This window comes from Phyllobates terribilis, unplaced genomic scaffold, assembly GCF_046119375.1.
Source record: "Phyllobates terribilis strain yellow unplaced genomic scaffold, ASM4611937v1 Scaffold_11__3_contigs__length_659146591, whole genome shotgun sequence".
Taxonomy (NCBI): Eukaryota; Metazoa; Chordata; class Amphibia; order Anura; family Dendrobatidae; genus Phyllobates; species Phyllobates terribilis.
In genome coordinates, this window is record NW_027362771.1 from 353,800,452 (window position 1) to 353,815,311 (window position 14,860).

Below are 14,860 nucleotides of genomic sequence, written 5' to 3' on the forward strand. Positions count from 1 at the left end.
CCTGAATCCGATAGAACACCTGTGGAGAGATCTCAAAATGGCAGTTTGGAGAAGGCACCCTTCAAATATCAGGGACCTGGAGCAGTTTGCCAAAGAAGAATGGTCTATAATTCCAGCAGAGCATTATAAGAAACTCATTGATGGTTACCGGAAGCGGTTGTTCGCAGTTATTTTGGCTAAAGGTTGTGCAACCAAGTATTAGGCTGAGGGTGCCAATACTTTTGTCTGGCCCATTTTTGGAGTTTTGTGCGAAATGATCAATGATTTGATTCTTGCTTCATTCTCTTTTGTGTTTTTTCCTTGCAAGCAAAGTAAATGAAGATAATAAGACCAAAGAATTTGTGATTGCAATCATTTTCAGGAAGAAACTGAGTATTATCTGACAGAATTGCAGAGGTGCCAATACTTTTGGCCACCACTGTAAAAAAAACAATCTACACACAACATTAGTTTCCAGAAACAACTGCAAAAACGTGTATGATGCTTATGTTATATTCACATTAACTTTATTGGGTTTATTGGACAATTGGCAAAAATACTCTGTCAAAAATGTCAGAATCACAGTGGGTCCCATTAAGGTCAAGAAGGTCTAATTGACTTAGGCTAGGATCACACGCACGTGTATTCTCCCATCCTTGAGAATTGGGTCAGGTATGAAAATCATACTCTGATCAAACTCTGCGGTAATCTGCAGTTTCCTCTGGTTATTGCATGCTGTGATTTTTCTATGGACTGGATGTATCCGAGCAAAAATTTGGAAATGTGCACAGCCCCATAGAATAACATTGGTTCGAGTCCGATTCGGTGTTTTGTCAGATGGCACTTGGACCGATAATACAGTTGTCTTCTTGAGCCCTTACCAATATAAATTAAAACACAGGTCAGGCAAAGCTGTCGTTACTCACGATGTGATAGCAATACATTTTTAAGATAATGACCCAGGATACTTGTTAAATCTAATTTCGAGATTATGCAAGAATATGAAGTGTTTAGGGGAAGTACAGTAGTCAGGATTGTAATTTTTCTTTAACATATTCCCTCTTGCACTCTGCATATTACTTTACAGGATTTGGTTACAACAGAGCCAATGAAAATCCTTTCATTCAAGCTGAAAGCATTGTTTGGTTCAGATATCATAACTATCTAGCTGAACAATTTGCTAAAAACCATCCACAGTGGACAGATGAAGACTTGTTTCATCATGCTAGAAAATGGGTGATTGCTATCTACCAGGTATGAAAACACCTCAAGAATGGAATATTTCTGTGCACTGTAGGTAATTTTTCTGAAAATGTTATTGTTTGGCCCCATAAACATGACTGAGCTGTCCGGAGTCTAAATGCAGTTCCCATATAAGTGGGATACTGAACTATTCTGCTCTGGAAACATTGCTTCTTATGGGGAATAAGCATTTTATAGAACATTGCATAGAACACCATATAGTTGCAAATAATTGCACATAATTTGCATTAAATGTACGTGAAACTAAGGAGGACAAGTCTATTTAATACTTAAGTAACACAACAGGTTTTGTCACAATGTAAATATAGTGCTGTATATCCAAAGGATAAAAATAAACTAGACATTTCACATAAAGAAAAATGGAAGTATGCATAATTATAGTGTTTTCCTTCCTATTTATGTTTCAATATTTACTCAGGTAATAATTGTTTTACAATGACTTTGATCTGATCATACATATTCTTTATTTAGAAGATTGCATTGTATGAATGGTTACCTGTGTTTCTTCAAAAGCAAGTTCCTCCTTACCAAGGTGAGTCTTTCCCGAAGAACACTGAAATGTATATTTGTTTAAAAAGTAAGGTGCTGTTATCTATATAGAATTATTTCGTTATATAACTTTGAATTAATTAGGTATACTGATCTTCAGTGTCATCATTTATATAAGTGTTCAGAGGGCTTCTAAAATAATTACATGCATTGGATCACAGCAAAGCTAGTTAAAAGATGTCATCTTCATCAATTCACATTAAATTTGGGTTCTAGCTAAATAATGAAAACTTGTATCTTCTGATTGTATGCTCCATCATGATATTGACATGCTCATAAATTCCCTATACAGTATTCTATACTACAGTTACACAGACCTATAGAATGCCATATTAATATATATATATATAGTCCACGCAGATAAAGGCAGCACTCCAATCTTCATTAAATAAGCTGTAGTTTATTGACAAATAGTCATGGTAGCAGTGGCAACGTTTCATTCCTATTGAGGGACTTTCTCTGCTTACATATTCATCTGTATGCTCTTATGACAGCTCACTGTGCCTTCATGGCCTGCCTCCTATTTTACATAATGCATCTAGTAGTGCGGGGCTAGGTAAAATAGGAGGCAGGTCAGTGAAGGCACAGTAAGCTGTCATAAGAGCATACAGATGAATATGTAAGCAGAGCACCAGATAGAGCGCCCCCCACAGGCCTCCCCGAAGCACGAGCGTATGATTATCTCCAAATTGAAAGTAAAGATTACCCAAGAACCACAGGACAGATTTCATCAACCAGGGTATCATTTTAAACAGTGTAATGTCACCCACCTGACAGTGTATGTAGTTTACTGAGCACAATCCTGCTGACAGGTGCACTTTAAGGTTGCTTTTTTTCTTGTGGTTCTTCAAAAGAGCTCGAACAGCGCATCTTGAAAGCCCAGTCTTTTTTTACTTTCCCTGGGAGAGACTTTGCTGATGCAGCATACAGTAACTACCTTATGCTTTGTTTTTAATCTGACCTGTGACATGAAATTTATTTTTGCAACCTCTCCTTTGTAGCAGAGTTTATCTGAGCCTTATCCAGTTTAACACCTCCTACACAGATGTTTCTGTATCAATTCACGACTATTTCAACTTACATATGAAAATGATGATAATTATCTTCAGTTTGGAATAATTGGTTACTCACCTGACTATAATCCTACATCATAATCCTTTACTTTGTGCAAGTGTACCTAATGGAATTGATCCTGTTTAGAAGGCAAAGAGTGTTCACAAGAAATATTGATATGATTTGATTTCTTCTTTATTACAAAAATGTTCAAAAAACACATAATATAAATCTGGGCTGGAAACAAGAGGTATAAAGACTCCCCTAAATGTATATATTAAATGAAAGGTGGCGTACTCCCATATCATAAGAACAACCAAAAGCACCCAAAAAGTGGAGTAAACAAGGACCACCAAACAAATATGTTAGTTAAAAAAACAACAACGCTTTTTATTAATAAAATATTAAAAATTCATCACCAGTACAGGTTTGTTGACAAGTCTAATAAGGAGGAGATAGGTCACAATCCAGGGCAAAACATGTGTTGAATAACAACAAACACTATATAAGTCAGTCCCAATTATAAACCATAAAGGATAGACAAGACAATATAGAGTTATGAAGATAGTGAAATGACGCTAGTCTCCACAACAGAAATTTCCACAGTAGAATGTATTGGATGCGGTAAATCCGCATGTGTTCAATATACAGAATAGGGTCTCCTATGAATGGAGAGGTGACTACTCGTGTACAGTTTGCTTCATTTACCTCTATTGCAATTCTGAAAAGAGTCAAACAATCATCCATGTTCTGTCGATAGTTGCAATAAATGTCAAACATTGGAATACTCATTTATTCAATATTATAGTAAAGTTGGAGCTACACATTGATATGTATATATATGTATGTCGTTATTACATGGACATAATTATAAAAATGTCCTATCGGTTATGACCATATATTCAACCCTTCCCACCTACTGAAAAACATGCACACTTTTTATGATAAATATGAGTAAGCTTTATTTCTAATGTATTCATATATAGGTTATAATCAACACGTTGACTCCAGTCTTACAAATGAATTTCAAGTTGTTCTCCAGTTCCTATCCTCATTAGTGCCACCAGGTATTTATGCCAGGTAATTTTTAATATAACTAATTTGTGTAAAAGTAGCTATATATACATTATAGCACTTGTTTTAATGGCCCCGTATGGTATACTGTAACTGTTTCCTAATGAACAATATTATGAAATTATTACAATTATGATTGAGCAATTGTAACTTGCATGAGGATATTACATGGGTTAGTCTGAAGCAATAATTTTTTTATGAAGCCTGCTCAGAGATAATATAATCTGTAGATTAGCAGCAGACAATTGGAGTGATGACTATGTTGGTACACAAGCACTGAAATGGTTTTCATATTTCCTACAGTTTCTGAGCAGGCAGGTATAGAAATAAAAGTATAAATGGATGGAAAGATTATCATGTATAGTGTCATACACAGTCTAAAATATGATGAAAGTAATTGTTTTGTATGATTGTATGCAGTTTTACTTTGTTGGGTGAAGAGAATGGGGCATCAAACTGCGCTGCTCGCCTGTCAGAATTATGTACCAGAGGAATCCAAGTCGATGTAATAATAAAATAGACTTTATTTCTACGCGTTTCGTGGTGATCACACCACTTCCTCAGGACAGTCTATACACATACACATACAGGGTCTGTTATTTATAGCAAAAGGATACACATGGAGAAGCCTCCCTTACAAAAAATCACCACACCCAGTGGGCGGGGAATCAGACTAAATGAATGTATACACCGTAAAGCACACACAAAACAATCATAAAGCATAATGGAATATATCGCTTAAACATTTAAAAATATGACTGCTGTTTTTTGTTTTTTTTATATATTAAAAAATGATTCAATAAATTTTATTAAATTTTACAAGCTAGGGGCGTGCTTGAACCTATGATGTTGACCTATTTGTTCTTTGTCAGCACCCTGCTGCTACTGCTGCTTTAAACCAGTAAGCCATGGGTGAATTTGATTTGATCTCTTTATTTGGTAATGGTTTCACAAGAATCAAAATAAATGATAATATTAATGATAATAATAATACTAATGGATAAAAGGAGCTCCAAAGCTCTTAAACTAGTTTAAAAGAAGGGATATTCAATTTTATAAGAAATTGCAGTTAGGTGATCCTTATAAAAATCACATAGCAATTGATGGGTCAAAAATAATGGAAAAAACGGGGGTTAGATAAAAGGGAGCAAAGACAAACCACACTGAAAGGGATGAAACCCCTTCCTAGAAAGAGCTGATTTTTTTCAGTAACATTCATTATTACAAAATACAAAGAAAAAAAGGAGGTGGGTTGTACAGAGGAACAAAGCAGAGTCCATAAATATATCTCAATTAATTGAACAAATCAGTTGTTTCATTGAGTCCATGTGGATTTATAGTGTTCAGCTTGTGAATCCAGAAGATCTCTTTCCTGTTAAGAGTCTGGACACATATATTTCCTTTATCTCGGATAAGACCCTATGCGCGCTCTATATTCCTTCTAGTTACCTTGTATGCAGTTTTAAGAATTTATAATATTTTTGTAGATTAAAAGGTGGAATTGAAGTTCCTGTTCCTGGCCTCTAATTCAAAATCTGAAACAGACCTATTCCCAGTTCACCACCACCACCATTAACCATTTCTAATACTTAGGGTTTGTTCACATTACATTTTTTTTGGCCTTTTTTTTCTGATGATGCGCATCCAGCTGGAAATAAGGCTGAAACCTACAGACCTACAGTCTCACCCTCTACACCAGGCCCACGATCTTCATGCCACTGTATGAGACAAGGAGCCTGACCACTCCTTGTTGGCCAGTGCATAGTATCTGTAACAGAGGAACAATCGCATTTTGTCACCCCTTGTTAGACTGCTCAGACCGACACCTGAGGTTAGATACTCATTTTGCCTCATGGCAATAGCTGCGCTGATTGTGACCAGCAATTATTAAATGTGGCAGCTGCTGGCAATATGGTCAATGAAGAAACCTCACATATTACACTTTTGCGTAGATGAAACATAAATGTATAGAGTCAGAATACCCTTACTTAACTGCTAATCACCAGATCTTAGCCATAGTTTTCTTAATGTATGGTGGGAATTAAACTCACTCAAAACACCTTTGTGATTGTTTTTTCCCCCTCCAGGTGTAGATTCTTTTTCTCTGACTCAGAACTTTGTCTTATTGTGTCTGTCTGTGTTCAGTAGACACATTTATATATAGTTAATTTATCATTTGCTTTTCTTGAAGTGTGATCTATCACAAAATTCAAACTCTGTACCTCAGGTTCTACTGCTAAGTAGAGGCAATCAATTTTTCTGCCTAATGATCTAAGTGTAATTCTTCTTCTTTACTGGCATATTGAACTGGTACCAGTAAATCTCTATATGCTTGTATATTAGGGGTAAAATAAAAGTGAGATTCTTTTTTTAGGAATTTAGTAAATAATTACGAAAAACACTTAAAGTGATCACCTCTTTCAATATACTTTTTAAGAATAAACATATTAAAACAGTAAGTAACATGGTGATATTTGGTACCCCTCTAATTTTTACTATCCGTACAATACAGTGAACAGAATTGTTTTGCACCATTTTTTGATGTGGTTTTGTCATGTTTTCTTATATCTTTTTAGGTTGCAGATTAAATGTGTGCTTTTTCTACAGAACATGTTTAATAAAGTTAGATTTCATCAAAGACACTTCAAAAATGGCAGGAAAACATTACCAAAAACACTATTGCATTTTTTGTACATTCTCATTGCTTTCTATGGGTGAAAAAAATGTTGCAACAGCGCTGAAAGAATTGAAATGCTGAAGATTTAAAAACTAGTGCAGTTCTCAAATTCAGTCAGGACGAAAATGCAGGAGATTTCTGAAATCTCATAGGTTTTGCTGGTATTGTACCAAACAGCTTTTAATTTGCATAAAAAAGCTGCAGAAGCATGCTGCAAAAATGCTGTATGTGAACATAGCCTAACAATTACATACACGTTGGTATATGACAAAATGGCACATAAAATACTATAGTTTCTCATGAAAAACATCTTGGAACATCTTGGGAAGCTTTTGTTAAAATAATGTTAAGGCTGTTGAAACTCTGAATGAACAAACAAAATTATATTGTTTGGTTGTCTAAACAAGATAAATGTAAACACAAGCAGGTGTAGTGCTATAGAAATATAAAACTTAACATTTATTACCACTGGATAAAATATATGCAATATACAAGGACCTAAAAAACACAGATATACTGTCTGTGATATTAGATAGCCAAAATACTTCCATGTATTGTTGCGTCCAAAGATATAAATATATGTCATATAAGCATATTGTATCTCCGACGCAACCAAGAAAGTGTGGCAAAAAGAAAGCTCCATATAATGGGGGCAGACCAAGTCTCATAGGGTCACCAGCCCATCACAAAATACCGCTCCCGACGCGTTTCTTTGCCTTAGCTAGTCATCAGGGGAAAAAAGAGAAGACATGCGGTATGCACGCTGCCCACAATCGCGCAGCTCATTCACCAGACAGCGCTGGAGCTATCTTTGAAGTCTGAGAGCAGGAACGGATATCAAAATTGGTGAGGATGTTCCATTTCTATATATAGCAAAGTTAAATGGTTACCATTGATAGGGTTAATGTTTCTGCGTTCTCATATATTGAGACACAATAAGTTGTTATAGTGTCCCGTAGGCTCCATCATTTTCTTTTTGCCACACTTTCTTGGTTGCGTCGGAGATACAATATGCTTATATGACATATATTTATATCTTTGGACGCAACAATACATGGAAGTATTTTGGCTATCTAATATCACAGACAGTATATCTGTGTTTTTTTAGGTCCTTGTATATTGCATATATTTTATCCAGTGGTAATAAATGTTAAGTTTTATATTTCTATAGCACTACACCTGCTTGTGTTTACATTTTTCTTTTTGTGTAGTTATTTCTAAAACCCCTGCTGCTGCATATTGTCTAAACAAGAGCATCACAAACATTTCATTGTGAATATGCAGATTTTATGTGTGCATAATTAATATATGCTTGTATGTTTATACTATATACAGTGTTTATATATATACAGTATATATATATATATATATATATGTTATATATATATATACAGTACAGACCAAAAGTTTGGACACACCTTCTCATTTAAAGATTTTTCTGTATTTTCATGAGTATGAAAATTGTACATTCACACTGAAGGCATCAAAACTATGAATTAACACATGTGGAATTATATACTTAACAAAAAAATGTGAAACAACTGAAAATATGTCTTATATTCTAGGTTCTTCAAAGTAGCCACCTTTTGCTTTGATGACTGCTTTGCACACTCTTGGCATTCTCTTCATGAGCTTCAAGAAGTAGTCACCGGAAATGGTCTTCCAACAATCTTGAAGGAGTTCCCAGAGATGCTTAGCACTTGTTGGCCCTTTTGCCTTCACTCTGCAGTCCAGCTCACCCAAACCATCTCGATTGGGTTCAGGTCTGGTGACTGTGGAGGCCAGGTCATCTGGCGTAGCACCCTATCACTCTCCCTCTTGGTCAAATAGCCCTTACACAGCCTGAAGGTGTGTTTGGGGTCATAGTCCTGTTGAAAATTAAATAATGGTCAAACTAAACGCAAACCGGATGGAATAGCATGCCGCTGCAAGATGCTGTGGTAGCCATGCTGGTTCAGTATGCCTTCAATTTTGAATAAATTCCCAACAGTGTCAGCAGTAAAGCACCCCCACACCATCACACCTCCTCCTCCATGCTTCACAGTGGGAACCAGGAATGAAGAATCCATCCGTTCACCTTTTCTGCGTCGCACAAAGACACGGTGGTTGGAACCAAAGATCTCAAATTTGGACTCATCAGACCAAAGCACAGATTTCCACTGGTCTAATGTCCATTCCTTGTGTTCTTTAGCCCAAATAAGTCTCTTCTGCTTGTTGCCTGTCCTTAGCCGTGGCTTCCTAGCAGCTATTTTACCATGAAGGCCAGCTGCACAAAGTCTCCTCTTAACAGTTGTTGAAGAGATGTGTCTGCTGCTAGAACTCTGTGTGGCATTGACCTGGTCTCTAATCTGAGCTGCTGTTAACCTGCGATTTCTGAGGCTGGTAACTCGGATAAACTTATCCTCAGAAGCAGAGGTGACTCTTGGTCTTCCTTTCCTGGGGCGGTCCTCATGTGAGCCAGTTTCTTTGTAGCGCTTGATGGTTTTTGCAACTGCACTTGGGGACACTTTCAAAGTTTTTCCAATTTTTCGCACTGACTGACCTTCATTTCTTAAAGTAATGATGGCCACTCGTCTTTCTTTACTTAGCTGCTTTTTTCTTGCCATATTACAAATTCTAACAGTCTATTTAATAGGACTATCAGCTGTGTATCCACCAGACTTCTGCACTACACAACTGATGGTCCCAACCCCATTTATAAGGCAAGAAATCCCACTTATTAAACCTGACAGGGCACACCTATGAAGTGAAAACCATTTCCGGTGACTACCTCTTGAAGCTCATCAAGAGAATGCCAAGAGTGTGCAAAACAGTCATCAAAGCAAAAGGTGGCTACTTTGAAGAACCTAGAATATAAGACATATTTTCAGTTGTTTCACACTTTTTTGTTAAGTACGTAATTCCACATGTGTTAATTTATAGTTTTGATGCTTTCAGTGTGAATGTACAATTTTCATAGTCATGAAAATACAGAAAAATCTTTAAATGAGAAGGTGTGCCCAAACTTTTGGACTGTACTGTATATGTCTGTGTAATTGAGTACAGAATTAGCATATGTGTATTCTACATAACCTTGACATATTTGGCACCCTGTAGTCATAAAAATCAGCATAATACAGTGAACAGATTATTTATGGTGACTGGTAAATGGTAGAGATGAGTGGATTGATCCGCGGGGGATCAAGTTCGAGTCATAAATTATAAAATTTCAAAATTCAAATAGTGTTTCGCAAAAAAAAAATCTTTTCCTGCATTATTTATCACACTGCTGAAACATCAGATAGAAGGCTAACACAATTTTGTGTTTCCGCATGGGCCTTCTGTTTTCTTTTCATCTCCAGAGTCACTGGATACGTTTCTCTTTTTTGTAGTGTCGTGCTTTATGGTCAACATTTTCCTCTCTCTATCCCTCCTGTAAAGTGTAAGCTCTTATGGTCAGCATTGTCATATCTCTCTCCCTCCTGTAGAGTTCATGCATTTATGTTCAGCAGAATCCTCTGTTTTTCATCTGTAAAGTGTAAGCTTTTATGGTCAACATGGCATTCTCTCTTCAGTAGAGTGCAAGCTCTTATGATCAGCGGGGTTCTCTCTCTCCGGTAGAGTGCAAGGTCTTGTTATCAGCATGGCCCTCTCTGTCTCTCCAGTAGACTGCAAGTTTTATGATCAGTGGTTTTCTCTCTCGCTCCAGTAGAGTGCAAGTTCTTATGATCAGTGGTGTCCTCTCTCTCTCCCTCCTGTAGACTGCAAGCTCTTATGATCAGTGGGCTTCTTTCTTTCTTCTGTAAAATGTAAGCTCTTATGGTCAGCAGTCTTCATTGTATTCTTCTCTCCTTCCCCTATGTGTATTTTCCATATAAGCTTTCCAGTATTGGGGTTTGTGCAAATTTATTACTGGCAAAACAAATTTTGGGGGAAAATTTGTTTGAAGTTGGCAAATTTGAATTTCAAAAGATCCACTCAACTCTAGCAAATGGTATAAAATTTCCCTGGTTATTGTTTTTCTCTCCATTAAATCCATTAAAAAAACAGAAGCCAAAAATAAACACTATATAGAACCAAAAAGACTTTTCTAAATAATGATAACATCCAAAAAGAAAAAAAGAGTAATATAGGCACGTAATTAATAAAAAATGCATAAAGTTTATCAATGAATAAATACACAAAATACCACACCTATAGGGTCTATTTATAAGTACTGTGCTTTCTAAATATGTCCGATTGTTTGTATTTAATCTATGCTGTTACTATAAGATATCATGTATAAGGAGTGTTTTGCTGGGGAAATCTGCATCTTCACATTAGGGATTATCTTCTTGTTGTCTGGCTCCCTATGTGTATCTTTTAGTGTGACCTTACCTTTCCACGTAATGATTTTGTGTATTTATTCATTAATAAACTTTATATATTTTTCATTAATTAGGTGCCCTTATTATTTTTTTTTTATTTTTTCATCTCATACATATCATCTCATACAGTAAAATATATGTCTTAATTGGGGACGAGGGGCTGTTTTTACATCCATATTGACTTAGAAGTCTTTGGCAAGATAAACTAATGATTCATGTAAGTTACAAACAATAATTGACGTTGAGCAATTGGCTTGTTGGACACGCCTGTGAAACAAGACTAGGAAAGTGAATTTAGGCTAATCCTTGCATAATGCCATGTATGACTCCATATGTCTGAAATATTTTCACTCTCATGTCTCATCCCTCTTGTTCCATTGTGTTCACTTTTCCGTAGAGATAAAACATGTGCTTTTCAGAATATCACTGACTCATTGGGTGGCACCTGGCCAGTCTACCGCTTCTGCGATAACTACTGGAGAAGAGAGGTACAGTTTTAATTCTTACTCACGTCCGAGTAATCTTGAGCGTGAAAAACACTTAATTTTCATCTTTCACCTAACACAATATAGTTATCGCATTATGGGAGTGTTGACAGATATCATATGTATCATAGGGTGTCAAACTGTTTAAGCCGGTGATGAGCAAATGATTTTCCCAACAAATAAGAACAAAAGAAATTATTATTAATGATCTTTTGTAAGTTTAACTCCTTCATGACTTTGGATTTTCCATTTTTCTCCAAATCATCAAAAAGCCATAACTTCTTTATTTTTCTGCCTACATAGTCATATGTGGGAACGCTTCTTGTGGGCCAAGTTGAAGTTTTAAATGACACAAATTTCACTACTAGAAAACTAGAAAGTGTATTGAAATGGTGAAAATAAAATGGAATTTCACCACTTTTTTGGAGTTTTGTTTTTTTACAGTGTTTATTGTGTGCTACAAAAGACTTAGCAGCTTGTTTCTATAGGTTAGTACAATTGTGACGATACCAATCTTATAATGTTTATAATATAATTTTCTGAGAGCCATAACTTTTTTATTTTTCTATTGATGGAGCTATGTGAGGGCTTGTTTAGCTGATGTTTTCATTGATACCATGTTGTGGTACATATAAAGTTTTGATTCCTACTTATTGCATTTATTGCGGTATGAGTAGGGCAGCCAAAAATGAATAATGGCATTTCTATTTTTTTCATGTACAGTTTAAATAACCCTATAGTCTGATACTGTAGATGAAACAGTTCTACATACAACAATATTGAATATGTTTATTTATTTTTATTCATTTATTTTTTTAAACTGAGGAAAGGGAGTGATTTAGTTTTTTATATATATATATTTTTTAAGTAATATAATGTAATTTATTTTACTTTTTAGTCTTTTTAAGAGATTTGAACCTGCGGTAATTTGATCGCTTATACTATATTTTGCATTTCTGCAGTACATAACTGGACTTTATTAGAAGACCAGCATATCAGCCATGGAGACCTTCAGTAGACCCCAAGCTTCTAAGCTTCTATAGTAACCCATGAGCACCCTGTGAACACATCATGGGTGTTGTTTATAAGGTGTTGGCCATTTAAGTGCTGTTGTCAGTGTTTGACAGCGACATCTAATTGGTTATAGCTGGCATCTGTCGGATATGGTGCTATCTTATTTTCTGAGCCTGCTCCATACAGCTTTGCGACCATTTGACATAATTTTATGTCTTCCTCAAGCAGAAGATTGACACCATCAGACAAATCTTTTGCCTAATGCCCCCACAGCCCCTTCTCACACCTACTCAACCCTCTTCCTCCAAAACCACCTTCTCCACCATTTCTGAAGATCAACTTTCCTCCCTACTCTCCAAATCACACCTCACCACCTGTAAACTTGACCCAATCCCGTCCCACCTCATCCCAAACCTTACCACTATCTTCATCCCAGCCCTAGCCCACCTCTTCAACCTGTCACTAACAACTGGTGTCTTCCCCTCATGCTTCAAACATGCCTCAATCACACCCATCCTCAAAAAGCCCTCCCTTGACCCATCCTCTGTGTCTAGCTATCGCCCCATATCACTTCTCCCCTATGCCTCAAAACTACTGGAACAACATGTCCATTCTGAACTGTCCTCCCACCTCTCCTCCTGCTCCCTCTTTGGCCACCTACAATCTGGTTTCTGACCGCACCATTCTACTGAAACTGCACTGACTAAAGTCATCAACGACCTACTAACTGCCAAATCTAAGCGACACTACTCTGTCCTCCTCCTCCTAGACCTGTCATTTGCCTTTGACACAGTGGACCATTCCCTCTTACTACAGACTCTCTCATCTATCAGCATCACAGACTTGGCCCTATCCTGGATCTCCTCATAATTAACAGACCGGACATTCAGTGTCTCCCACTCACACACCACCTCCTCATCTCGCCCCCTATCTGTCGGTGACCCCCAAGGTTCAGTTCTAGGACCGCTGCTCTTCTCCATCTACACCTTCGGCCTGGGACAGCTCATAGAGTCTCACGGCTTTCATTATCACCTCTATGCTGATGACACACAGATCTACCTCTCAGGACCCGATATCACCTCCTTACTAACCAAAATCCCACAATGTCTGTCTGCTATTTCATCCTTCTTCTCTGCCAGATTTCTAAAACTTAACATGGACAAAACAGAATTCATCATCTTTCCGCCATCTCATTCAACCCCCCCAACTGACTTATCTATCAACGTCAATGGCTGCCCACTCTCCCCAGTCCCTCAAGCTCGCTGCCTTGGGGTAACCCTGGACTCTGAACTCTCCTTCAAACCACATATCCAAGCCCTTTCCACTTCCTGCCGACTCCAACTCAAAAATATCTCCCGGATCCGCACATTCCTCAACCATGAATCGGCAAAAACACTAGTGCACACCCTCATCATCTCCCGCCTTGACTACTGCAACCTCCTGCTCTGTGGCCTCCCCTCTAACACTCTCGCACCCCTCCAATCTATCCTAAACTCTGCTGCTCGACTAATCAACCTGTCCCCCCGCTATTCCCCGGCCTCTCCTCTCTGTCAATCTCTTCACTGGCTCCCCATTGCTCAGGGACTCCAGTTCAAAACCCTAACCATGACATACAAAGCCATTCACAACCTGTCTCCTCCATATATCTCTGACCTAGTCTCCTGTTACATACCCGCACGCAACCTCCGATACTCACAAGATCTCCTTCTCTACTCCCCTCTTATCTCCTCCACCCACAATCGCATACAAGATTTCTCCCGTGCTTCCCCCCTACTCTGGAACTCTCTACCCCAACGTATCAGACTCTCACCTACCGTGGAAACCTTCAAAAGGAACCTGAAGACCCACCTCTTCCGACTAGCCTACAACCTGCAGTAACCACCACTCCACCATACCGCTGGACGACCAACTCTACCCTCACCTACTGTATCCTCACCCATCCCTTGTAGATTGTGAGCCCTCGCGGCAGGGTCCTCGCTCCTCCTGTACCAGTCGCTGTCACATTGTGTTCAAGGTTATAGTAATTGTTCTTGTATTATACCCCTTTTTCACATGTAAAGCGCCATGGAATAAATGGCGCTATAATAATAAATAATAATAATAATAATATGGTCACAAAGAGGTTACTGTAATGGCAAGTCAGAACTACTTTCATTTTTCAACACTTTTCTGAATATATTGTGACAAAGTGAATAAATTGTACTATGTGCATTTACCCTAGTGGTGAAAATTTTGTTGGTTGAGATTTTGCTGTGGATTTTCCTATGCGGAAAATCTACTGTGTATCAGTTTTATGTGGGTGCATTCCCACAGACTGATTTTATGTGGATATACTGCAAATATTTATCCCAATCAGTGTGCTACATGCAGAATTCTTGAGAATTTTGCCTCAGATTTGTCAAAACTTATCCCAAAAGAGG

General features: G+C 37.5%; 1 protein-coding gene across 1 annotated transcript in view; it reads left to right on the top strand.

The window, feature by feature from the left end:
- LOC141166325 (dual oxidase 1-like) overlaps positions 1–14,860 on the top strand; it is a 261,582-nt gene that overhangs the window by 68,780 nt on the left and 177,942 nt on the right. The window contains exons 7-10 of the mRNA XM_073652895.1: positions 1,067–1,233; positions 1,714–1,774; positions 3,831–3,924; positions 11,339–11,429. Of these exons, the coding sequence (XP_073508996.1) occupies positions 1,067–1,233; positions 1,714–1,774; positions 3,831–3,924; positions 11,339–11,429 (413 nt within the window). The remainder of the gene's footprint in view (positions 1–1,066; positions 1,234–1,713; positions 1,775–3,830; positions 3,925–11,338; positions 11,430–14,860) is intronic.